At 42.0% G+C, this 27,545-nt stretch overlaps 2 protein-coding genes across 8 annotated transcripts in view; both read left to right on the top strand.

Annotated features, from left to right (window-relative positions):
* LOC120783910 (protein MTSS 1-like) overlaps positions 1-15,252 on the top strand; it is a 55,652-nt gene extending 40,400 nt beyond the window's left edge. For 4 of the 7 annotated variants that reach the window (XM_040117306.1, XM_040117305.1, XM_040117307.1 and 1 more), the window contains 10 exons: positions 4,225-4,382; positions 4,702-4,809; positions 4,973-5,070; positions 6,843-7,107; positions 8,571-8,684; positions 9,098-9,343; positions 9,596-9,829; positions 10,487-10,646; positions 10,790-11,071; positions 11,443-15,252. In XM_040117306.1, the coding sequence (XP_039973240.1) occupies positions 4,225-4,382; positions 4,702-4,809; positions 4,973-5,070; positions 6,843-7,107; positions 8,571-8,684; positions 9,098-9,343; positions 9,596-9,829; positions 10,487-10,646; positions 10,790-11,071; positions 11,443-11,915 (2,138 nt within the window). In that variant the 3' untranslated portion in view covers positions 11,916-15,252. The remainder of the gene's footprint in view (positions 1-4,224; positions 4,383-4,701; positions 4,810-4,972; positions 5,071-6,842; positions 7,108-8,570; positions 8,685-9,097; positions 9,344-9,595; positions 9,830-10,486; positions 10,647-10,789; positions 11,072-11,442) is intronic. The other 3 variants (XM_040117310.1, XM_040117309.1, XM_040117308.1) reach the window with 2 other exon arrangements.
* A 1,160-nt stretch (positions 15,253-16,412) lies between these two features.
* The window catches only part of LOC120784746 (transmembrane protein 65-like), a 38,262-nt gene continuing 27,129 nt past the window's right edge, over positions 16,413-27,545 (top strand). Inside the window, exons 1-2 of the mRNA XM_040118798.1 lie at positions 16,413-16,618; positions 16,963-17,285. Coding sequence (XP_039974732.1) covers positions 17,000-17,285 — 286 coding nt within the window. The 5' untranslated portion in view covers positions 16,413-16,618; positions 16,963-16,999. The remainder of the gene's footprint in view (positions 16,619-16,962; positions 17,286-27,545) is intronic.

Here is a 27,545-nt window from a genome sequence, read left to right as displayed (position 1 = left end):
ATTGTGTCGGTGCAGTTGACAGACACATAAACCAGGACATCTACAGTATATCATTAGTCATCCTGAAGGTGTAAAACATTTAGAGAGTTATATACTAAATCAATGAATTAAAAAAAAATCTCAATGTCACAATCCATCATTGTCCTTTATTGTACACTGAAAAGAACTGTAAAATATGTTCATGTGGATTTGTTCACAATGCAGTCAGTGACCACTGAGCCTCAGTGTTTGTCTGTGGTTGAAGACAAAGAGGAAGCAGCAATCAGGGCCTTGTCATTCACATAGTTGCACAATCACAGATACACAAGTTATGGCACAGAAACCGGGCATTTGGACAAACCGAGGAGCAACCCATAGCAGAGACAAAGTTGTAGCAAAACAGAAGCTTAAATTCAGCACTAACAACCCCTCTGCTTACCACAAATTGATATTTCATATTTTCGTGTAACAGTCTGGTTGTCTGTGTGTCTGTGTGTCTGTGTGTCTGTGTGTCTGTGTGTCTGTGTGTGTCTGTGTGTCTGTGTGTGTGTGTGTGTGTGTTTGCGTGTGTGTGTGCTTGTGTGTGTTTGTGTGGCTTAGCCTCATCAGCTTCAGTCTGTGCCTTTCCCGTAGATGCTATGTTTCTGCCACCACTAGCCAGACATAAGAAAGATGTGGTCTTAATTGACCTCTGTGAGAATCTTGTAAGTGGGGGGGGGTGTGCACCTTGTTTAATTAGATTTATCCTGTACTGGAGTAAAGACTTCTGTCTAAAAGAAGTCATCATTAAGGACTAAAGGAAAAATCAGATTATCTAAATCATTCAACATGTTTTTCAAGTAGGAAAGTGGGACAATGTCCAAATCGTATATATGATGTTTTTATTAGACAGCAGTGGTGTGTGTGTGTGTGTGTGTGTGTGTGTGTGTGTGTCTGTGTCTTTGTCTGTGTCTGTGTGTGTCTGTGTGTGTCTGTGTGTGTGTGTGTGTTTGCACATCATCTTCTCCATACTGCAACTTTGTCTTTTACATCAACACTTGAAGTTTGTCTGTCTCAACCTGACTGAGTAATTAATACAGCTTTTGGTTGAATATTAAAAATATTTTTCACTTCATGTGTGGTAAGAAAGTAGTTTATAACTATTTACCCATTATGTACAATTTCAACATGATAGCTTTCATGAGTAAATACACGTTGTGAATTGGTGACCTCATGATTCACTTTCAAAGGGAAAAACTGGGATATCACTCAGTAAGCCTTAAGGAAATCTGTTTGACTGCATTTGTGGAAAAGATTAAAACATTTTTGGTGTAATTAAATGAGTGAATGGAGAAGGTGCGTCTTGACGGGTCAGCCTTTAACAGAAGTCGATGTGGAAGTAATGTGACACTGATTGTGATCATGTTAAGCACTACTGAAGCTACTCATGGGCACTACCAAAACAGCAACAAAGTAAATATTTGGCTTTCCATTTGTCTCAGACAAAGTTCTTCAACTTACAGTAGTGTCTTTCCAAAACCACTTTGGTTATGTTGAGAATCGAGTCTGCCAAGACTTGAACTAGTGGGAGAAACCAGAACGCAGTATGCTCCCTCGTTTTACTACGTGCCAAGGAGAAACCACAGCAACGCTCGCATTGGGGATTGAAAAGCTGTTTTTCTACATTGAGGCCAACTAAAGTGTAAAGCTTAAAACATTCTTTAGTCATCTTAAAACACAGTTAAAGAAACATGGCTGTGACAAGAATATTTCTCAGTGTTACTTGACATACAGTATATCACTGAGCATTATAGCAGAACCTACATTCTTTCAAAGCAAGTACTGAGCAGTTTTGCCATACAGAGTCGAAATTCTGTAGTTTCAGCTGTTAGCAGTTTTACTTTATGGATGCATTTGATACATTATTGTTTTTCAGTGCCATTTAATAATGGTTGACCAGCTGTGTTTAACTAGCAAATAAAGCATTATTTGAAATGTCAGCCCAGCTTACAAATAATTTCCGGGGCAACAAGACGGAAAAGACTAATTTTGCCTGGAACAAAAGGAATAATAATGAGTTTGGTCCTGCAGTGGGAATCAGACTAATGAGTGAGGCTTGTTTAGCACTTTCAGACTCAGTCATTTAGCCAACTCTCCACACAATGTTGTACAATGTAATGGTATACTTTTCTGCTTAACAAGATACCTCTGGATCAAAATGAGACTGAAAGTATATACTGCAAGTTGGACTTTGCAGCCTGGCTTCTACAGTCCATCTACTCTATCGTGGTCTCCGTAGTGTAATAAAGTAGGGACTGCAATAAACACACACATAACTTACATTCCACTGAGTCCAGCAATACAGACACCAAACCAAGCTTGGTAAATGGATTCTCTAGATAGGGAAACTCACTTTGTTTTATTTTGACAACTACCATTATGTTCTAAGGACTGTCTTCAAAGGATTCATACTGCCCCATATTATTTTATTTTGTAGTATTAGTATTTTCGAAGAATTGCAGTATTGCTGCATATATTAGTCCTTTGTAAATCTACCATGTCATCAATATATTTACATAAAATTATAAAGATAACCTTGGGTATTTTGGAAAAACACTTCCTTAGACTGGATATTTAACTGCACAGTCTTCTCACTTTGGGTACAAACATTGTTTTAGAAGAACTTCTACCACCTAAAATTCACCCAGTATCAACATTCACATTGCACTTAAGTGATTAAGAAAAGTAGTCTGTTCTCATTTGTGTCAGCTATTGTGATGGTAGTGGGCGCATAATAAAGACTTTCCATTTTGTGTGCTTTTCCAACTGCTAAGTATTTGTGTGCCTGCTGAACACCATTGTTAATTTTAGTCATTATTATTGTGATCTACTCAACTGACTGAGAGAGAAAGCAGTGGAAACAGAGCTTCCCACATGCTGTATCATGTATAATGTGTAGACTGTACTGACATATCAGAGAGGGTAGAGCTGATGGTTTGTCCACATGATAAGATGAACATCCTTATGTTTTACATTTGAGGTGAAGATGATTTGCCTTTGTAACTCTATCTGTGTTTCTTTATTACTGGCTTGCATGATATACATGTAGGGCCTCACGTCAAATGTTCAACGAAAGGCACCAGTTTGTTATCTATGCCCAGACGCAAGAGCAGACAGACAGACCACAGAGTTGTTCACTGTGGGTTTAACCTTGAAGTTTCAAAGTCAAGACTGTGTGTGTTTGTGTGCAAGTGTAGTTTGAGTGGTTAGATTATGCCTTTGAAGCCCACTGTATGTCATCTTGGGCAGTCGCCAGCCTTCCTGCCTCCAAAGGGAACTCAAGAGGGTTTGATTTTGCTTCAGGGTATCCTCTCTTGAAATCAGACACACATACAGAAGTGCATGCAACCACACACAGCAAGAAGGCACACATAGTGCTGAATAATAGGATAACCTTGAGATTGTCATTGTTCTCAAACATTCAAGGATTTACATATGCATATTCAAACACACAGATGGTTTTGTAGATACCATGCACTCTTGTCAATCATGGTAGCGCACGCACACACACACACACACACACACACACACACACACACACACACACACACACACACACACAGCCTCTCTTAACCCTGTCAAGAAACACCTTGGAATTTAAGTGTCTAACAAAGAGCAGTGGAGAGACAGTCAAAAAGGGTTCTCACTTTTGAGTATCTCCTCATAATAGATTGAAGTTTTCCAAGACAAGCAACAGATTAGCCTAAAGGAGATAACCTTCTTGCCACCTCTGAACAAGAGACAGGAAACACTTATGTGACATGAGTGGCCATTCATGTTGAGGTGATAGCCAAAACGTATTGGAGAAATTCAAATGGTAGCAATGAAGATAGCATGTCAGCAATGAAAAGATAACATGTGCAGCTATAGTAACAGACCAGGCCTACACCAGAGAGAAGTAATGAAAATCAAAAACACCAAATTTTCATTCATTGCTACATGGTCATATTGTTTGTAATTATTTATGCATGTTACAGTAGCATAACTCTAAGCTTTTTTAGTATATTTGTAGTCAAGGAAGATTACGGTAGAATAATGTCCTTCAAGTTTTGCTGTCAAATTAATGTCAGTAACTTGATTTTTAAACATTGTGGAGTAGTAAATAGACCAGTCATGTGTGTCCTTGTGAGTTGGTAATGTGGTATACCTGCAACGATGTGCATATTCATTTTGTTTGTATGTTTGTGTGTCCATTTTGTGTCCAAGGTCGAGGTGATATCCAGCCCCAGTTGGACAGCGCCATGCAGGATGTCAGTGATAAATACATTTTGCTGGAGGAGACAGAGAAACAGGCCCTGAGGAAGGCTCTTATAGAGGAGAGACAGAGATTCTGCTGTTTCGTAGCCATGCTTCGGCCTGTAGTGGTGAGTACAGCGGGGGAGAACCAGAGAAATGATCGTTTGAGAAGCACTAAAAGACAACAACAGAAAGTCACCTCACTCCGCAGTGTCCTTTCTTTTTGTTTTAATCCCATGGGCAGGAAATATGCTTTTTCATGCCACTTCATCTACTTCATCATACAACTAATACATGTATATTTTTTCTCTAGACCGTCATTGAAGCTTTTTTATATTACCATTGTTACCTTAAAAGGGCTTTTGTGTAAACTCTTTATTGATAATATTAAATGCATTCTACCACCCAAAAAAATCTGTGTTCTCTCTCTGTCGCTTATTCTTTTAGGACGAGGAGATATCTATGTTGGGAGAGGTCACCCATCTCCAGGCCATCTCTGATGACCTCAAAGCCCTGACCTCTGACCCACACAAGCTTCCCCCTGCTAGTGAACAGGTAAGAGTAAAACATTAAAGATGAAACAGTCTGTAAACAATTAACCAAAACAGACACTTTATGGTCCTTTACGTTTTATTTTTGTCTTTATTTAAGAGGCCTAGTGCCTTTCAACTTCGCAAGTACAACTATCAAGTATGACCAATATTTTCCTCCCTCTCAGGTGATTTTGGACCTGAAGGGCTCGGACTATGGCTGGTCATATCAAACGCCGCCCTCATCCCCCAGCACCACCATGTCTAGGAAATCTAGCATGTGCAGGTAGACTCCTACATGCAATCACAAGACTCATATCCAAAAATAAATGAAAAAGAGAGGCTTTCAAGTACACATTTACCTACTGTACCTACTGTTATGTGATCCATTTTGCTTCAAAATGATGCTAATGGAAAATTAAAATACTCCAGCTATTTTGGTTACCAGTTTCTTAGAACTGAGGAACAGGGATGTGAGACTGCATATAATGTCTTTATTTTTAGTTAGAGATTATACAGTATTATAATAGTATGACATTTATAAATGAAGGATCTACTAAAATTTGCAAATCTCTCCTTTTTAACCTAATAATAATTAGGAATCTTCTTTGGAGAGAGCTTACATCCGCCTAAAGGGTTGGAGAACAAGAGCATAGAGACACAAATTAATTGTGTGGCCCAATCTAGGTCTGCCACCCAGTGGTCAATATGAGCTGCAGTAGTTTGTGAATTCTTTATCTTAGTTTCTCTGATTGTCTGCTTCATCTCCTCTTTGTTACTGATAGTTGTTAATTAGTTCACCCTGCTAAAGCATACAGTTAAAGTGGACCTAGATCGTTGAAGGAAAGGCACACAAGGACATTTTTATTGTAGGCATTTTTTTTTAAAAACTAAGAAGTAAAGGTTAGATAAGTTTTAAAGAATTGGACAGTTTCTTTAGTGGCTGTTCAGACCATGTCCTCTACACTCCTCCCTGCTTTTTGTGTGTCTCCCAATGATTTTGCCTCAAAGGTTTTAGCTTAAAGAAAGAAATTTAAGCTTGGGTTTTCTGTTGCTTTGCATTTATCCTGTTAAAATCTTGTAACACCAATTTTGGGGTTGTGGGTCTTCTATGATTTAATCAAAACTTAAAAATAACCTGTATTATCATGATGAGAATATTTAAAGGCCGTACAGACTGTGAAAACATTTCAAACCCACCATAGTGGAGCAATTTACGAATTTGTTTTGTCTAGATCCTTTTAATGGTGATTTTCTGAAGATAAAGCATTTTAATCAGACAGTGAAAAGCTTTTGCTTGTTATGCTTTCAAAAAATCACTTATGAAATTCACAAATCACTGTGAGAAAGCTGCTTTTATAATTTTGATTCTTTGCAATTTAATATTTTTACCCATTTTTTGACTTCCCTAATCCACAGACATTTGTGTGTTTCTGTTTGTGCATGATAGTGTAGCACTAGCAGCTTAAACTAGATACACAGTCATCTTGCCTGATTCATGTGCATTTTATTGTCAAGCCTGTACATGATTGGGTACATATTGTAACTGTTTTGTATTTTTCATAGTACAGATTTGACAATTTACCATTTTTGTATTTGCTTCAGATGTTCAATTTGCTTCTCAATTCACACAGTAATTAGACCCAGTATTCATTATGTTTTTGCTTTTCACACAACTGTTTTTTTTAAAGCAAGTGTTTTGTGTCAGTATTCTCAAAAACCTGTCTTAAAGGCATGAAATCCTAAGATTTCTTGCCTGTATTTATTTTCATTATTATTTCACGCCTCTTATGTTGGTATGTTTTGTTGTTTTGACTGGATTGGCCTCAGTCACTGCTTGCTGCATCTTGGTGTGCTGTGTTAATTGTTTCCCACCCTGTCCCCCCCCCCCCAATCCTCTGCCTTCATTCCTTCTCTATTATTCCTTTTATCTCCACTTTACCCAACTTTCTTTCTTCACTCCATGTCTTTGGGTGCACTCTTTACCTTGCCTGTCACTGCCAAACTTCTCTTTCCTTCCGGTCCTCCCATCATCCCTCATTCCTTCCCCTTTCACAGTAGTCTGAACAGCGTTAACAGTAGTGACTCCAGGGGATCCAGTGGCTCTCACTCTCATTCTCCTTCCTCCTCTTCTTCCTCCTCTTCCTCACACCACCTCTTCCACCACCATCACCCCCACAATCGGTACCGTAGCGCCACGCTACCGCAGCAGGCCCCAGCTCGGCTCTCTAGCATCTCCTCCCACGACTCGGGCTTCATTTCTTCATCGCAAGACCAGTACACGTCGTCCAAATCATCCTCGCCTATGCCAGCCGAAACAAAGGTAAGAAAAAACCCTCAGCTACCCACACTTAACCATAGTTTTGGATCCAAGTATGTACATAAGGTTGAGACAGGACTATAAAACCACATATTCTCTATGATTAAAAAAGTTATTGTAGTCACAGACAGAGAGCAAACCCCAAACCAGAAATCCACACAAGTCTTTTCTCACACATCTCCCTCGCCACTATGAGAGGCAGTTAGCTGGCAGCAGTAAGTTTATGTGATCATGGTGTAGTCATTTCACTACGATTATTATAGCATAAATGCACAGGAAATTAGTCTGCCTCCATTCTAGCCCAGGGCAAAACAGGTCAGCCCCATCCTGCTATTAAAGAGCTGACCGCTGTGACAGACTGTGGTTTGATTAAATTTGCAGAGCCTTGAGCATACTGCATTATGTAGTTTCATTAAATGTATCATAGTAAAATAACATGTTACAGTGTCAACATTATGTTTTATGGGCACTAAGAGTGTGTCTATCAGTAATTCTCATTCTGTCACTTTTTATCTAAACCATCTGACACAGGGTTTCAGATAATTATCAGTGAGATAGTCCAGCGGATTGTCTGTGTGGGGCTTCTGGTTTGAGATTAACCATGAGAGCGGCTGCACTAGTTGACGCTTTGTCAGCACGCCAGCAACCAGAGCTCCCCCTTCCAGAACACATTGGTATAGTTAGACTCCAAGTTTTTATGATGCAGTGAAGGTGGTTTGGCAAGTCTATACCTGACCCTTTTACAGCGCAGTCCTGGGAATCAGGCTTCTCATTGCCTCATTCTTGGTGTAGTTACAGTAGCTGATGTTTGAAAGAGAACAGTCACATGGCTAAACAGGGCTTACTAGGACTTACTCCTTAACCCAGGGTCAATAAGGTTGGGCCATGGGTTACACTTAATGTGAATCTCTTTAATTTCAATCCATTTTCAATGGCTGCTTCTATACGGGATGCTGTTCTGTAGCTGACCCCAACCTCTAGACTCCCTCTGCGGGGCAGTGCGTGCCATGCTTGTAGGCATGGATTAAGTATCATATTATTAATGTTAATAAAATAACCAGGGTTCTAATCGCCAATATATCCCTTTAAATATCACGAGTTTGTGAGGATACTTTCTACATCCTAGAGAAGTAGAACTTTGTCTGTGCTTCCATTTAACAAGGCTCCAACACCTCTAACATAACACTGCTGATGCCCATGCAGCTAATGCTGGTATGACTCCTGGTGCACCTTCCCATGCCTCTATAGTCACTTGGCTGTACTCTTCAATAACTGCTGAGAACCGTGGAAAGTTGCCTCTGCTCTCTAATGAACTGCGTCCCTTTGCTTCTCTCTGTCTTACCTGCTGACATGTCTGTCTCTGCGCGTCCGTCTGTCTGTCTGTCTCAATTCTCCCCCCTCCTCTCTCCCTCTGGTCTCGTCTAACTGCCTGCTTCCTGCTGTTGCTGCTGCCCCCGCTTTCCCAGCCTTGTCCCAGTTCCAGCTGCTCTGAGGTGTCAGAGACTGGGCAGGTTCACAGTGACTGCAACTCTCCCCCTTCTCTAGCTGCTGCTAGTGCACCTCAGCACACTACTGACAAGGTGAAACACACTCATCCACCATGAACCTTAACCTTTTTTCACATTAATGTCTGTGTTGTACCAGCATTATATGCACCCCAGTTTCCTCACACCAAACTTCAAACTTGGCTGCACATTGCATTGACTTTAGTTTATCATAGAAATGTTAAAGGAACCAAAGAACCTCCAAACTCACTGGATACGGTTTCTTCAGTTTTCATTCCGTTCAGCATTTGTGACCATTTCCTTTGTTCTGTGTTGACGTGATCAAAATGGATTCCTCATTATTTTTGTGTTCCTCTGAATGATTTTTCCTCAGTTAAGTCATCTGTTTTGTTTTATTTTCTGATGTTTATCATTTTAGTAATTTATCCCATTGTTTGTTTGTTTGTTTCTGTTATCATCCCTACCCCCACTGATGCACACACATCCAGTTGTCCAATGGTTTTGACCACTACAGTCCGGCCAGTTCCCCCTACCTGCATAGCAACGGGGGGAGTTTGGGCTCAGTGTCAGGCACTGCCTTCCCGTTCTTCCCTCCTCCCTCCTCATCCACCACCTCCTCCTCGTGCCCCACTCGTTCATGGTCACGTCCCGCCTCAGCCTTGCTGCCAGACTACCCTCACTACTGCACAATGGGCTCTCCCATGGTGCCTTCATCTCGAGTCCCCAGCTGGAAGGTTTGTTGATCACCTCAGTCTTGATGACCAACTAAGTCCCATCTTCCTTATCCACTGTCCAATATGCAAGCCTGGTTCACTGTTTTTTAATGTATAAATACATTTAATTTATCAGTTTGATAGTTTGATAAAATCTGCAGACTTTAAAACTGAGAGGTGAAATGAAGGGGTAAGTCTTTTAAATGTTCATCAAAAGCACATCAGAGAAATGTGAAGAATCAACAATAAACACGGACATGTCTTTCTTTACAGGACTGGGCGAAGCCAGGGCCTTATGACCAGCCCATGGTCAACACACTAAGGAGGAAGAAAGACAAGGACACCCCAGCTGTAATAGACACTAATGGGAGTATGAACATTGACAGCAGCCAATCCTCAGTCCCAGCCTTGATCTCGACCTCAACACAGGCTCCGGCTATGCTACAAACACCAAGCTCATTGGCCTCAGTGGAAGAGAAGAGCAGGACTGTGGCTGCACCTCTCAAGGTCAGTTATAGTCTCCATCTCCTTTTTGTCTGGATTTCCTACCACAGCTCTGAAACAACTCTTTTTTCTGCATTATTTCCTGATATAAATTTATCTCAACACTGGTAGTTTTAATAAGTCAATATTAATAAAAGCAACTTGTGAGAAGTTTGCTGTTAGCCAGTGAAATGTTGAGTCACTTTGATTGACCTGATTTATACTTAATGCTGGTTTATGCTGTTAGATGCAAAGTAGTTCCAAACAATTTTAGACATTCTGTCCACTTACATGTGCCTCATTCGTAAACTTTGTTCTTGAAAACTTCTGTACTTTGCTGCAGCTGGAGGCAAATTCCCCCCAAAACACCATCAGAATTTTGCAGCCATTCATTTTCCTCTTTTTTACTTGAAGCACATGAAGGCAGTTCATTCTACATGTAATGGCATCTGTGATGCTTAAGTTTCAGGCGACCTTTCGTTCACCTTCCAGCGTGGCCCATGTTTTTGCAGTCACAGCATTTCGACCACATGAATGAGGCTCCCACCACAAATGTTCCCATTTAATGACTCCAATAAGTTGTACCTAATGATTTTAATGGCTTTAATGAATTGTAACTGGCTGTATCCAGACTTTCAAACTCTATTACTGAATGTTTTTTTCATTGGTTGATTGCTACAGGCTGGTGACATTGAGGCCCATGAGGAACTGGCTCTGGCCTTATCCAGAGGTCTGGAGCTGGACACCCAGAGGTCCAGTAGAGACTCCATCCAGTGCTCCAGTGGCTACAGCACGCAGACCAACACGCCCTGCTGCTCAGAAGACACTATACCTTCACAAGGTAACATATCCTTTCTAAAGTCAGTCGACCATCAATTTTAAAGTACACTGCTAACCTCTTTCCTTTTTCTTCCTTTATTATTACAACATAAATTATCTTTTTGTGTCAGTACACTGCCAACCTCTCTCTCTCTGCCCCTCTAGTATCAGATTATGACTATTTCTCAATGGCTGGAGATCAGGAGCCTGAGCAGCAGCAGTCTGACTTTGACAAGTCCTCCACCATCCCCAGAAACAGTGACATCAGTCAGTCCTACCGACGCATGTTCCAGACCAAACGCCCAGCCTCCACAGCTGGCCTGCCCAGCACACAGGCTCCTTATCCCGGACAGGGGGCCCACACTGCAGGGCCCTATCCCCCCACACCTATCCACACAGGAGCTTATCCAACTACCGCTACTGGGGTTTATCCTTCTACCCCTACAGGTACAGGCTGCATTGATAGTGTCAAAAATGTATATGTATACTTAAATCTTTCGATTTTTATCTTCTTGATGTTGTATGTTTGTAAGATATCGTGTTGGTTTATGTCAACTCCCTTTTTAAACACACTTAGTAAATTTTTTGTAAAGATTATACCTCATCAGAAGAATAGCTCACATTGTCGTTTTATTTTTTCCTTTTTTGTGTAATGTATAATATACTGAAATTTACTTTATTACTTTATTACTGTTATTGAAAGTCATTTTTTATTGACTGAAATCATTATTTGTGCTGTGTCATTGCAGGTTCATGTTCAGGTCAGGGATTTTATTCTGGCTCCAGCTCCCATAATGTCTCTCGCTCCTATTCTACAGGTCACGGTCCAGTTATTGTCACCCCGGGGGTTGCCACAATCCGCCGCACCCCCTCTTCAAAACCTTCTGCTCGCCGTTCAGGCTCTGTTGTGGGTGGAGGCCCCATCCCTATTCGTACACCCGTCGTCCCAGTAAAAATCCCAACGGTGCCCGATATGTCAGGAGCAGTTAATGGGAGCAGGAGTGCACAGGAGATGGGAGGAGGAGGAGGAGGAGAAAGCCCAGATTCTCCAACATTTGCAGGTGGGGCGGACGCTGGCTCATTGCCTGTGATGTCCTGGAGTGGTCAGGCTAAAACCAACCCTCCCACCAGCCAGCTGACCCAGCCGCACCTTCAGAGTGAGATTGGGCCAGAAGGAGGAGGAGAGGAGGCAGGAGAAGGGGGAGAAGGAAACATGCTGGTGGCCATACGCAAGGGGGTCAAACTCAAGAGAACCCTCACCAACGATCGATCTGCACCACGCATTGCATGATAAGATTATCACAATATGCAGACGTGGGCCATAAGAAACATGCGATCACGTCATAGAAGTGATCTCCTTCATTATATTTGTAAATGAGGTTAAAGGCTTTACAGAAAATGTTGCGGATAGAAATGCAATGTACAGAATCAAAAGGCTTCTTATGCTAGTATGAGAAATCACTGGCACCTGTTCTACATTTCTCACCCTGTAAATTTTCATCTGTGAGAATCTATAGATATGCAAGGTGCAAGTATTCGTATTTGGCTTATGATGCATCAGATAAGTTTGTTAAAATATTGGTTTAGACCTGAAGTGGATCACAGGCCCACTTGGGGTAGTTCCTTGTATAAGCTGAATAATTGCATGAGCCTGTGCGAGTAAGAGGTAAAGACCCAATTTCTTACATAGGTCCTTGAAAAAAAAGGATTCTGGCCTAAGCACTAAAATGTATTCCCAAATCCGAGCCCACAGCTGTGTAATCAAAGTAAACACGAGAATGTTTTTGCTAATAACAAGGACAGAACAGCATTACAGCACAGTATTGTCATTTCTTTAAGAGGACGGTAAAGACGTACTCAACATGCCTTTATCCATTATCACCCCTGAAGCTAAGGGACGGACAAGGACAATGTGTATGCCCCTCCTCAGTGTAAAAAACACTGTATTATATGTCTAAACACTTATCCTTCCGGAGTGCATTGTACCATCGAGGGACAAATAACCATTTTTACTACATAGTGACTTTGCAAAAGAAGCGCAATAACCACTGCAAGTACAACACAATGTCAAGAGAGCAATATTCAAGTGCACTAGAAAGCAATGGCTCGCTTTGGCAGCTCCTGAATTGCATTGACTGTTTACTTGGAGAGACACCCTGATGGCTGTATGAAGGTGCTGTGTTGTGAAAGCTGTCTTCCACTCATAGTTGAAATACTAAGAAAAAATGGGATGTCCACAGAGCCAATATTGGCAGGGGTATGAACAATAAAGAAAGCTCCTCAGAGGCACAGGAACTGACTGTGTTGCACCCAAGTCAAAGCTAAAGGAGACTCCGGTGTGACTAAAGCGTCACATGGCTGATGACTTACGTTCTGTTTTGTTTTAATTGTTGTAATATTTACATGATTTGTAAATATTTTTGCATGTCTCTGTTGCTGAGGAGTGTGTCGGTGCTTCTTGCTCTTTGTACCTTGGCTGTATTTCCACCTGCTCCCCAGTGCCAAAATCAGTCAGTTTCACATCTTTAAACAGGATGTTTATTGATGTGTACGTAATGATCATCATACCCCACTGCCTTGAGATGTGAATCGGTTTTCTTTTTCATAATCTGTTAATCTGCAGCATCTACATGCTGAGTTTCGTAGAACTCCTCAGCGGTTTGTGGTTATATATTAATCATTATATACTCTATTAGCCACTTCTTTTTTTTTTTTGTCTTGCAGGTTTTTTAGTAGCCACACTGCAACCTGTGTGCATTGATTGGACTTAACATTGCTAATAAATGTCAAAGTACAGATGTGCCAAAAAACAACATTATTTCAAATTTGTATATATATTATTAAACATTTTATAGAAGTTAATGAGGCAAAATATTTTTGATGTTTTGAAGGTTATGAGTTAAAAGCTATAATTGTTAATGCCATACTGTTTTTATTGTTCTGTCTGGTTGCTGTTATTGAACTCTTTCCTCTTTGAAACGCATGTAGCGTGCATGCATCCTTCTGATTAATTAGATTTTAACATGTCTTCTCCAATGTTGGTGTTTTTTTTTTTTTTTTTGGTTGTTGTTTTTTGTAATAGCTTCAAAGTTGACAAGTCCGGTCCAAACAGACAATGTATAATTTAAGATATACATCATTATAGGTACATTTTAAAATATTATTTTTTTTATCTGGACAATAAGATGTTTTGAAGAAATGAGGCTTTTCCTCAGACTGCAGCGTTGTATGACTAAAGGCTAAAAGCTATTGGCGTCACTGAGTTATTGTCCGCATTTTAATTTTCTTTTCAGTTCAAGCACTGTGAGACCATGGCTACTACGAGGTATATGAAAGTGTAAATAATTAGCTGTGCAAGTTAGTCCAGGAACTTGCACGTTTTTTTTAATTTATTTTCTTTCTCAGTCGTTAAATCTCTTTTACTTTCTCAACCTATCTCTATTTTTATACTTATATAAACTATCAGTGTAATAGATCCGTTTCCCTCCATCCACGCGTGTGTAACCTGGTGATGTGTTGTACATCGGATTTTAGCAGTGAAATGACTGTCCCGCTACGGTTCGTTTAAGTCCCTTATTTCTCACACACTCATGCATAAACTGCATTTCAATAATCACATTAATGCAGAGATTTAAATCAGTATTATGAGTGTAGATTTTGGGATGGCACAGAGCTGCGTCCACCTCACTTCATGCAAAGTATATTTTGTTCTGAATGGTTACACCTATATCTTTTTATCGTTGAAAGTTATGGATACTTTCTGGTTGTACTTATTTGGGAGTGACTGAACTGTAAGTGGACTAACAACAACCCTGCTTCTAAGTTCGTTGGAAGAGATGGCTACGTGCAAACTTAAAACGTTAAACTAAAATGTAAACTCGGTTTTGAGCAATTGATTTCAGGTAAAATATTATAGAACAATTTATCTCGTAGACATTTTACTTTATTAGATTTGAACAAATAGCACACTGCCCACAAAGTCTGGCCTTTCTGGAGTCGTATGACCTGAGTTCCCCATAGACATCTTAGCATGAAAAAATCCAGTTTGTTTATATATTTTCAACATGTTTATTATGCATTTAATGTAACAGAGAGATACAAAAGGAGGGAAGACCGCAAAAGAAGTGATGACAAAAACAACACACATAATCTCTGTGCCTGAATTAAACCCATAGTGTGGGTGGATGCACCACAAACCTTATTTTCATATTAAAAAATTACACCTTTTCTGTTCAACTTCAAAAGAGCTTCAATATCACTGCTTAGATGTTTTGGGAAACCCAGCATTCGGTTCTTGATATTGTTGATGATGTTAATATTTTTTGTTTGTTTTTTGGCCGTCCACCTGTCTAAAATTTGTATAGTCAACCTGTAATTTTCTTATTTAAATTGCTAGCATAAATATATATTATATCAGAGCTGCCAAATGTCACTATGTCCTATGAATAAGAAGTTAATAGTTTGTGAGGGTTTGAAAGTACAGTTAAACCGGGTTTCTAGTTTAGTTTTTAGCTTACTTTTCCCCCGGAGGAGAGTTGACCTCTCTATCAGTCCCTGTACAGTTCAAGAGGCTACGATGCAGTTCATTTCAGGAAGAAAAAGGTTGTAATTTTTTGTGTAATGACAGCTTTAGCAATATAATAAAAAATATAAATTTTGCTTTGGCTCAGTGGCTTCTTAAATGTGCGAGTGTGCAACCTCCGTGTGTCTCAAAGGTACCGAATGTTAGGCTTCATGCCACTTCCCCGAAACGAAGTTTAAATCTTTTCTTAAAATGTAAATAGTTGACCAAAAAAAGGTTCATTTAGTAGCTGTTCTGCTGCTCGGTGCTGATCAACAGATTGAGTTGGCCCAGTTACCATGGAGGTGTCGAAGATGACAAACTTAGCTGTAGGACCTATTCGTGTTGACCAGTTCATCCTCGGAGGTGTTTGTGCTTGGCCACCAGGGGTCGCTCTCGTCTGCTCTTTCGAAACCCAAAACCTGGCGTGCCGTTTCTGCTTGGATGATGCATCGCTCCTCCCATCCGTAGAGGCCTGAACGCGCTCCTCTGACCAATGAAGCCACAGCCGACACAACGAATCTGCCACCCTTCCACCGAAAGCCCCCGAAATAGATCAGAGAAACACAAAGTCTTTCCTCTCTCTTTTTTTTTTTTTCTCTCAAGTACAGGCTTCCTCTTTGAAACAAATAACTTCCCACACTGTGACCCATTTTCCTGGGGTGTGGTTCAAGACTGGTTGAGTAGCTCAAACTCAGGTTGTAAAATAATCCTACAGGATGTTTCCAGCCATTCACTGCATGGAAACTGAATTATTGCTCTGTCTCGGCTGATATCAGAAATGAGCACGGTTACAGTTAAACATCACATCGGGCTAATTGCCCCCCCCCCCGGATCAGTGATCCATCCGTACTCCAGTCTGAGCACCAGGTGATTCATCACCGAGCGACAGCGCACAGCTCTGAATCCCCGCGAGGACATTTGATTTTTTTTTCTCTCGCTAGGATTCAGGCGCATCGAACTTCCAAAAAGTCGCCAACTTCTATTCGCGGGACCCCAACACCGGGTTTGCTCTCGCTACGGCAGACGTGGTACAGAGCAGGAGTCCGACGGACCGTCCTCGGGCCGCACGTACTGACTGCCGCCTGCTGACGTCTGGCGGTGCCGTCAGAGCCACGCACGGAGGAAAGCGGCGCTGCTATTGGAAAATATTTCCAGGGCTGATGGACGCTCTAGCCCCCCCCCCGCCGCCATCCGCCTCACACCATCCCGTCCGCCAGAGGTTACACCAGCCCCGGGACTACGCTCGCAAAAATGTGATTTTGTACAACTACGACAGCCAGTGAGGTGTCGAGGTCTCTTTCCTCTTTGTGCGACCATCTGCAGAAATCCCGGAGCGGGTCGCGAAGACACGCTTGCGCCTGGAGCAGCGTCCGTATTCCCGAGGTTTCCCGTGGACAACTGCTGGACGGGACAGCGGAGCATCGACTGAGGTGCGTCCGATAAGACAAGTTGTAGTTTGATTTTGCGGGCGGCTGCCGCGTCCTTGCCCCGCTTTACGCCTCCCAGAGGGCGCGCAAGATGGGCTCGAATCGGTGGGAGGGGGAATATTGTTATAGCCGTTTGTTGTCAGGCCCGCGGTTCGTTCCCGTGAAACAGCCTAACCCGGGCTGAGGAGGTGTGGGCTTGTTTTCATGCGGCCGCCGCGGCGATGCATTCAGGATGAAGCCAAATCCTGACATGTCGAGCCACGTATGTATCATGTGTTTCAGCCGAGAGCGCGCTCGGAGCGGCGGCAACGAGGCCCGTTAAAGTGTCCTCCTCTGTTCTCCATCAGGTCCCCGGCGCTTTGCTCTTCCCCCATCCCAGAAGACATGCTGCCCCGCCTGCGAAGAGTGCTGCGGCCCGCCCTCTCCCTGAGAGCCGGGAGTGGGCTGGCCAGAGCCGGGCTCGGCAGCCACCAGGCACCCGCCGTAGCGTCGCACCCGCTCCCCGTGCTGGTGCAGCGGTGTAACCTGGGCACGCACCCGCTGAAGGAACCCGTGGAGCCTCTCAACTCGCCCCGGGGAGCCAAGGAGTTTATTTACAGCCTTCACCCGACTGAGCGCACCTGCCTGCTGCGAGAGCTGCACAGGTTCGAGTCCATAGCTATAGCTCAAGGTAGGTGATGTGTCACAGTGCAGTATCACATATATTCACACTGAAGTGGGCTGACACATCTGAATAGGAACCCTTTTTATATGAGAAACGGATGTTGGCTTGACATCAGTCTTTTAGCCATAAGTGTAATGTATTTATCATATAACATAAAACATGGGAGACAATCTTTTAATGGTGGGCTTTACTGGAAAATGAGTTATTTAAATAAAAATGTTTTATTGAAATAATTTATAAATAGTTTTTGCATCATAGTGATGATCCATTGCAGGTTATATAGTCAGTGTGTTTATTCGCCACCGTATCACCGGATACAGTGTGTAATGACAGGCAGATAACTCTGGGGGTTCAAATCATCCCCCCCACCAGCCTGATAACCATCGACAGAAACTACAGATCCAGGCCACGGCAGGGCGAAAAGGACCAAGTCGCCTGCCGTGTCGTCAAGAAGGCCATGTTGCTACGCCGACGGTTTCATTTTTAATCTTTCGAGGCGTAATGCAGGTCTGGGAGCCACGGATGGAAGACTTTGGCTCAAGCCTTCTGTCCCCAAAAAAAAAACCCATCATACCGTCGTTACATTGCGGAGTTGCTCCCCGTGCAGCTGGTCCCGATCTCTGACCTCTTGACATCCCCGCGTGCGGAGGAAAGAGAATCTATAGGTGGGGATCGATTAAGTATTATACGATCACTGTAACCTTTTACCACGTCCGACTGAGCCAATAATTAGCAATCACTGGGTAGTGATTGTGTAACGGCGGCCCTAAGACTGACATATTTGTGTACACACACGGGTGGGGGTGGGGGTCGTTTTCACCCGTTGTGGACCCACAGTCCAAAGATATGTAAGTTAGGTGTATGGGAAACTCTAAAATGCACGTGGGTGTGAACGTGTGAGTGATTGACTGTCAGCCTGGTCATGTAGTGGAAAAATATAAAATATATATATATTTATATATAACCCCCCCCCCCACACACACACACACGCACACACCTGAGATTAGCTGGTCGTACAAAGACTTGTAACACACTAGGTCACATTCATACTAACATTTCTAGATTCGTGTAGGGACTTTTTTTTGTTGTTGTTGTTGGCATTTCTCACCTATCCAGTCCCTACAAAGTGCTCTTAACACTCTGACCTGCAGTGGCCGTCGACTCAGGACTGTCTATAGTTTGCTAGTACAGCTTGTTCAGGTGAAAAGGCTGTGACAGTAGCAGGTTTCTCAGTGCCCTGTATAAGAGCAGCACTGAGGCATGATTTGGGCTTCGTGAAAAATAGGAATTGAATTATGGGAGTACAGTATGAGAGGAGGAGTAGAAGTGGGTCGATCAATAAAGATGAGATAGAAGAGGAGAGAGGGAGGGAAACTGGGAGGACAGGAGTGATGATGAGGAGGCTTTACAGCTTGTGCGGCTCTCTGGCTGTAGGCTGCTCTGAGCTCTTGTCATCCTCTATATTCCTCTGCAGGAAGAAAAGTATAAAGCGTATACTTTAAAATAGACTCCCCTCATTTCATTTAACGGCTTTGTGTTTCATCTTTGCCAAGTTCTTGGATATTGGATTTGAATGAACAGTAACAGACAACAAACAACTTGAAAGCCATTGAAAAATGGGATATATAAAGTATATTTTGGACATTTAATCAATGCCCCTTTACTTTTTTCAGTGAAAATATTGATATGAATAGCAGAGCCACCGCTCTGAGCACCATGATTTGGGGACAAAAGATTAAGCACTGTTGCTTTATCTCTGCAGCTCTGTGCGAGATAAGTGGAGTTTTCAGTGTAGCTTTGTTTACACTAGTGTCTCACGATGGAAAAATGATTCCCATGTTGTGGGACAGCCTGCGGGGAAGCTTCAAACGGCTCCTCTTGCACACCGTGGTTCTCTAAAGCATACCGCGACAGACTGCTGAATGTTGAACATACATGCGTCCGCTGCTATCAGTAGCGTCATGCCTGTGCTGTTTCTCCCCACCGTACCGTATGTGAGGCTCTGAATCACATGTAGCAGGGACGAGCACAAATCACAGGACAGACTGTCATTGTTAATATTCGCATACCTCTGACACTGTGGCTCGGAAAGCTTCATCTGTTCGTCCGGTTTTTACAATGTAAGATTTAGTTGCTTTAAATGCAGTTTTGGAGGCTTTTTTTTTTTTTCCCACCAAAAGACAAATGCTAAAAGGCTGTTCTACGTTTACTTTTAACTTGTCAAAGGAGGTTTTCAGGAGAGTCAATCTCCATAAGACCCTGCATGAAAAGCATAGATATAACTGGGGGAGGGAAGCATGCTGCTGTATGCTGCATGTGATGGTATTGATCCTTTCACGTGACTGATCGGGTCATAGAAGCTGTCACCTCTCTCTGCGCACACTAAAATAGGCCAGCTACGCCTCCGCTGACTGATAGCAACCTGAGTGATTATAGTAGTCTTTTTGGCAGTGACAGTAATGCTGAAAGTGGTGATTACCGCGCTGGTAGCAATGGCAGCGAAGATGAAGATGAGATAAAGTTTTACAACGTCATCTAACAGTTATTTTGTTAAACAGATAAACAGCGCTGTGTTATTGGCAAGACCACGACATGTTGTTCAGTGTTCACACCTTTGGTGATAATTGTTGCTCAATAAGACTAGACCCTGCTCGACACCTGCGTGGTTCTTCCAGGAGATAAATGGAGAAACCTGTCGCCTGATTTGAAAACTATCTCTCTCTTCCTCATCCCTACTCTGTGTCCAGACTCTGAATTGTCACAGAGAATTGCACAGTCCAGTGAACCCATCATTACAAGGCGTCTCAATAAGATGGTTCACGCTCACCGGTCCTAACACTACATCATTATTTTCCCGGGGTGTGTGGCTGATTGCATCCCGACCACGTACCGCGAGCCTTCCTCTGTGGGCCACAGGCGCTCTGCAATATCAGCGTGGGGCAAACAGTGCGCAATCCCACATGAGCCTCGTGGCGGAGGGTTTTACGTCACACACTGAGGCTGCAAAAACCAAGTACAGTTTCCCACTCATTTTGGACCCCTGGAATAGGTTGCACATAAGGGGTGAAAAACTATGATTGAGACCTCTTTCACCATTAAAATCTTAAAAGCAAGATTACTTGACGTTTTGCCATGTTGCTTGCACACCTGCTGTAATTGTTGTGGAATCTCGGGGAATACCAGCCTTCCGTTAAAGCGTAATATTTCTTCAAGTTCAAACCCACCACAGATGACACAACTGAAACTGTGAGAATAATGTGAGCGAGTGAACTGAAGTGACAGAGGGCAGCTACTCTCCTCTGCTCTCAGCTATGGGGCCTGCCTGGCTGGAGCTTGCTGACGTCCTCACCTTCATGCTATAAAAACCTTCAAGGATTCTCTTACCTACTGTATATGCAGGCTGCAGACTAGCTGAATCAGTGACTACTGGACTGGTCGAATCAATCTCTCACGCTCGCTTGTGGAGAGATTGAATTTTTTTTTTTTTTTTTTTGACAGGCTTATAAACATCCATCATCATTCCACCAGGAAGCTGCAGGACAGCTGAAGCCAAACCCTTATTTTCTCAACGTTTCTATGCAGGTTTACTGAATGGTGAGGAAGCTCGGTCTCTGTCTGCAGTTGAATCTCACTTATATATCTTACTACCGGGCATTTTCTTTGTTCACCAGCTAGTCTCTAACTGTGTCTGTCGGCCGTTTGGTGCTGCTTATTTTGCTGAAAATAGCTGCCCCTCTGCGGCCAAAAAGCAACGCTGATGCGGGCGGTGAGAGTGAACCAGAACATTACAATTGCTGGCCGGGAAAACTAAAACAATGAGCTGAAAGATGCTAAATGCTCCGGGGGGCTGGATGATAATTCCTTGTGGGTTTGTCCCCTCGAGCGACCCCCTTTCATATATCATATAGTTCTCTCCTCCATTGTTAATCTAAAAATATTGATTAGCGCAGCTTTAAGGTTAGAGAAGGCTTTGTTAATACAAAGATAACTGAAAACTGCATTCTGCGTTCTTTGGAAGTGGTGGTACTTTACTTTGGTCAACTTTTCTTTGGGTCTTCTGTTTCAGTGTCTAACAGCTGTTTCCAGTCATGTCTCCATCTGTTATTTTGTGGTGGCTGAAACTACTTCTCTTGTCTATGTAGTATCTAAATTATGTGGTGAAACAGTACAATGTTGCCAAACCCCATGTTAAATCAGTTCCACGTACGGCAAGCGTAAGTCTGGTAAGCTGTTGACAGTTTGTCTTCTCCAGTTTCTGTGTTCGGCCCATTCTCAGAGAAGTAAGAGGAGAGAAGGTCAAGTTTGAAGAAAGCAAGTAGGTAAGAATACAGACGTGAGGTGGGGACACAGATGCTCACAGTGGATGAAGGCAGAGATATTTGGAGGAGAGGAGTAAACAGATGGGAAGAGAAAGGATGGAGAGGAGAGAAGTCAAAACAAACAGGGAGCTGGACTCTAACAGCCAAGATTGGTGCAAAGAGACTCAGATGTTTTAATAAGAATATCAATACCTATTTTACCATTCTAGGACAGTTGGCTCAGTATTTTTAGTTTAACTCAGGCCAGAAATGGAGAACAAAAATGAGCCCAACAAAGTGAACATAGAGAAATATAACTCATCCAAAACCTCTATTACATTTCTGACCTGCTGAACAGTTTAAGTGCGGTTCTTGAGGACTTCCCTTTGTTATGATTATGATTATTACCCATTACACTGTCAGAGACAGAGACAGTGATTATTATACAGCTTTTATATGGCAAAGAAATGGTTGGCTGGGGAAAAATATTAATATCTAAGAATGACTAACCAAATAGCTCAGGCCAGGGTATTCATGTCAAACTATGAAACGATAAACAATGAAGTTATCAAAAATCAGAGAAGGTATAGTGATTGTTTGAATCTCATTGTGATGTTGTAATAATCATAGCATACAGGGGGGGCCCACTGGAGTAATGATGATGAGGATATTATCTCCAGATTCATTCAATATACAGAACACCACTTTCACTGAATAACATTTGTTTGCTAAACATACATCACATCAGTATTTTCAAGAAAAAAATCAAGCAAGCATGATAGCTGTAGAAAATTCGGACTGTGTTGTACATGTTTGTGTTTGAATATTAGTTGTACTTATTAGCGCTAAGCTGCTAAATGGCTGATAAATCTGCCACTGAAATTACATAGTGGTTTTACAGAGAATATTGCCAGATTAAAAAAAAGAAAAAAGAAATGCAATTTTTTTGAGGCAACTCTGATTGCATTTTAAACTTTCTTTGCATGATTTATTATTTTTATCTGTATTACCAGTAGTATTTGCTGATCTATGCAATTTTTTTGGAAATAGGAAAAGCTATTTCTCAGACCTCTCAGACAGGGAGCATGTACTGTATTTGCATATAAAGTTATCCCGTTCACTTCACAAAATAATTCAGCCTCAGGTTTGACAGGGTAAAAGCACAGAGACGGGAAGCACAGATGTTGAGAGTAGGGAAAGAGAGATGTAGCAGATAAGGTAATAAACAACCAGAGATCTGCTCCATCTGGAACTGTGATCATCAGCATTCAGTTACTGAGTGACTCAGTGACATCCACTATACTAACACAAGCCTGGTGGTGGAAAGACAAACGTGAGAGGACACTAGATAGAGGCAAATCCACTTCATAACTCAGAGGATGGAATCTAGATGGAATGAAGCGAGAGAAGGAGAGACACCTGGATGTTCTTTATGACTTGGTCTGTTTTTCACCTTTGTGACCCTTGAAGCTATAAGCATAAAATCTTAGGGGCATCAACACATAGACCACGCTTCCTCTTCCTTTCATTTCCTTTGAACGACCCTTCTTTCAGTTTAAAAGTTTAAAAAAATTCATCATCTTAATCTCACCACGACTGCAGATTCAGGTGTAATGAATCCAGGACCAAAGCTTTCATCCTTTTTTCCTCAGGTATGTCCATTTTAGAGAGAGGCTTAATATTTTCTGTGCACAATATATTGCTTTCATAGTGCACAGTGATATTTTATTCCATCTTTCATGTTGAAAGGGGAAGCCGCATCCTGTCACCACCTGTCAGATTATAGCCTTCACGGCAATAACACAGGAGAGCACCTTTTCATTTCTTCATTCTGCTCAGGTCATGCAGTGTTACTGTGATAATGTAAAATAATCATGCTAATTCACACACGCTGCTGCATAGTGGTTGTCTGCGATGACATTAACGCAAGTGGCCCCCTTCCTCGTGGTAAAAAGGTAGCGGCTTCAGCACCGTTGAACATTCGCAGGTCCTAGTTTTCATGCTGCCGTCATGCGACAGTGATTTCAGCTGAATTCCTTGATTGAATAACGTGCCAGACAGTCAGTTCTGCTGCTGTCCAGTGGACTTTGTCACTGTCACATTTGTCTGGTAATTTGTGTACAGGACACACCATTCATCACACAGACTGTAATAACACGCTGTGTGTATTTATCGAGTGCAGTTTGCTGCCAACAACAGAGCTGCAGCTGAGTTTTTTCCCCTCACAGGATACCTTATTTGATTAATTATACATGGATGGTCAATGTACTGCAGTTAATGGTTTGCTGGGCCCTGCCCTCCCTTGCTTACGGTTGCCGCACCTGGGAATCTTTCTGATGGCATGGCACACATGCAATTTCCAGTGACAACATTGGCAGATTTACCACTCAAAATTGGTAATTTTTTTAAATAGTTTGCCCTTGATCTCAGACAGGCATAGACAAAAGCAGGCTTTCACTTTCTAGACGGAAGTGAAAGCCTGCTGAAATGACAAGTGCCACTGACAGATTTCAGTAGCTGCAGCTAGCTAGCTAATTAAGCGAACTTGCTAAGCGACACTGCACTGCTTTAGTAGAAGAGTCTGGTCTTTTATTTTTCCATATTTCATTCTAACATTACCCTATTTAATTGCTTAGCTCAGAAAGTCATAGGTTTTTTTCAAACAACATTTTCTTTCTCTTGAAACTTGAAGTTTTAAGAGAAAAAAAAAGGCTTTGGGGTTTAGGATTTACCTACGTGTTTAGTGAATGTAAAGCTACAGACAGGTGATAAATTAATGCATAAACCAACATAAAGGGTATTAGTACGGTGTTTGGCCACCACGAGTCACCAGAAAAGCTTCAATGCTCCTTGGCATTGATTCTACAAGTCTCTGAACTCTACTGGAGGGATGAACACCATTCTTCCAAAAGATATTTTACTCATTTGGTGTTTTGAGGATGGTGGCGGAGAGCACCTATTTAACATGTCGGTCCAAAATCTCCCATAGGTGTTCGATTAGGTTGAGATCTGGTGACTGCGAAGGCCACAGCATATAATTCACATCCTTTTCATACTCATCAAAGTATTCAGTGACCCCTCGTGCCCCAAGGTTGGGGGCATTGTCATCCTGGAAGAGACCGCTCCCATCCGGAGAGAAATGTTTCATCATAGGATAAAGGTGATCGCTCAGAAAAACTTTGTACTGATTTGCAGTGACCCTTCCCTCTAAGGACAAGTGGACCCGAACCATACCAGAAAAATGCAGCATAACAGAACCACTGGATCCCCTCACTGAAGGGGTCAAGCATTCAGGCCTGTATGGTTCTCTTGGTGTACGCCACACATGCACTCAACCACTTGCTGAGAATATGGTGAAGGATGACTCATCTGACTGTATCACCTTTTTCCACATCTCTGTAGACCAGTGCCAATGGTTTTTGCACCACTGAACTCTCAAATTTGTATTCCTTGTAATAAGGGGGGGGTTGCACCTCAACCCTACTGTAATATGCCTCTCTATGCAACTGCTGACGGACTGTTGTTGCTGCCACAGTCTGGTCACGTCCTGCATTGACATTCTCAGTCACCTGAGGAAGAGTTGCTTGTCTGTTTTTCCGCGCATATCGCACTAATGCATGAGCATCACATTCATCAAATGTGCGCTGTCGACCACAACTTCTGACCCTATTTAATGACGTCTTTCCCATAGATCTAAACAAAACACTAGCCAGCTGAGCCGTCATTGTGACTGAAGCTCCTGCCATCCGTGTCCCAACCATGAACCCTCCCTCAAAGTCACTCAGATCTTTATCTCTTCCCATGTTGATACAAAATCAGAATCAACTGGGCCTGCTCAGCATTTTTGTACATGCCACAGGGCATGACTGGATGTTAATTACCTGATTGTACCATGCAGTGCACCTGTGTGGAAATATCTGCATTCGTTATGTCTCCAGTCATTTGGGTTTCTCCTTTAATTTGTCACCTGTCTGTATCTCTGATAACAGGTTTGGCTAGAGAGACAGAGCTTCTAAAGTTAGCCTACGCTCTAGTATAGGAGACCTCAGGAGGCCGCCGCTCAGTGTTAAAATACTACACAGTGTAAGTGCTATCATGAATTAAACTTTTTTTCCCCAATGTTACCTGTAACCGCATAAAAAGTTGTTAGTTCATTAAATGCTCCTTGGTATTTGATGTAACACGAGGTAAGTAGTAACCTAGTTAGCCAAGCATGCTATTGTTTGCAGTTTAAATTAGAGTAGATTAACACACTGTTTAATCCACACCTTACACTTTTGCTTATTTTTTGTTTGTTTTTTTAGTTTTTAGATGCAGAGTCTTGCTCTCATTAGAATCCCATGCTCACCACTTTAATGTAGAGAAATCCTACACCTGGTTCCTAAGCTATGATTGGTCAATCACTGTCCAATGAGGAGTTTTGATGAATATATAATAATGAATAGATTCAATCTATTATTTTACATGCCATGAACAAATTTGAGGCTCAAAAATCATCTTTACCCTGTTTTTTTCTGATTGACAAAAATAGTTGCTTTTTTTTAGTTTCGAGCCTTTGTAAGAGAACACATCAAGGCTAAGTTTAATGGAAAAAATCCCATTACAAACAGATCATTATGTGGGAGATTGTCTTCCAGTTTGCAATCTGGCACCAATTAAAATTTTATAATTCAAAATATATGAAGTGAGGAGGAAAATCGCTGCATATGGTTTGTATTTCTCAAGAAACCTAGACAGATGGATCAAGGCATGAATGAAATTACGCAGGCACCACAGAAGCCCAGGTAATATTATTATGCGCAGCAGGATGTTTTTAACATTCAAGATAGTGTTAGTTTTTTTGAGCCTGTCCATTTGATCATGGCGTCATGAGCTTTAGCGCGTAAGAGGCACGGATGGATTTTTATCTTTTTTTTCATAGGACAATGTCACCTTTAAAGACAAACCACGCTCTCTTTTTGTCTCCACGCTCACTGTCTTTTCCCTCTTATCCTCTGTAACTGACCTTGCTACACAGTCACCATGGCTGATGATTTCACTGCAGCCCTACAAGGCTAAAGTCAGCACTAGATATTGAGGCTAATATTTCCCTCCAGGCCTATATGTGCTGCTTCGGATTAATTCTGGATTTAATCTAGGGAAATGCTGAGTTGATTACCTTACTCGAAACTTGATTTCACTAGCTGCTTCATTGACTTGACTCCGCATTAACAACACTGACAGATTATTACCTTTTATTTTTTTGACATGGCAAACTTGCTGGCAAACAGTTGCTTCTTTACACCTCCAGCAGACACAGAGCAACGGTAGCATTCATTTGGAGCCATGCAAGGCGGTTGTTTTTAATGCTATCAATTGCACCTGTGCTTCTCCTGCTATGACATGCCAGAATGTCCGCTGTCTATAAAAGAGAGTCAGGAAGAAACAGGAAGAACATCTCAACACAGGCTCCAATTAGCCAAAATAAGTGAAAACACCTGCCCACGTGTTCCTGTGTGTCATCTGACCAATGGCACTAATTGACACTTAGGGGGCCAATTGCCAGCATTTAACTGCAACCGACTTGCTTTGTAGGATAGAAAACATGCCTGACTTTTATTCAGTGCAAGGATTGAGAACTATCACAGTAAACTACAGGGCTGCTGCAAGATTTAAGTCCTCTGTTACAACAAAACGTGAGGAGCACTTACTGTAATACAGGTCTGTATCACCATCATCATGGGAAGAGTGTAGGATAATACTGTTAGAGTGCGTCCGATGCGTCTCATTTCTGTGTAGTGATACCAAAGTGCAGGGGAAGGCACTGTGAAGTGTCTTTAGTATGAGTGTCTCTGAGTCACTGCTCCATTTAAAATGTTTTCCTTTTTGTTCCTACTGGCAGAGTGCCAGCTATTAGATAGATAGAAACAATGTTACTTCCCTCTTTCCTTCCTATCTCTTGTGGTTTGCCATATGTCAGGGGGAAATT

This window comes from Xiphias gladius, chromosome 22 (genome assembly GCF_016859285.1).
Source record: "Xiphias gladius isolate SHS-SW01 ecotype Sanya breed wild chromosome 22, ASM1685928v1, whole genome shotgun sequence".
Taxonomy (NCBI): domain Eukaryota; kingdom Metazoa; phylum Chordata; class Actinopteri; order Istiophoriformes; family Xiphiidae; genus Xiphias; species Xiphias gladius.
Note: the sequence above shows the minus strand (reverse complement) of the source record. Positions and strands in the feature narration are given on the sequence as shown.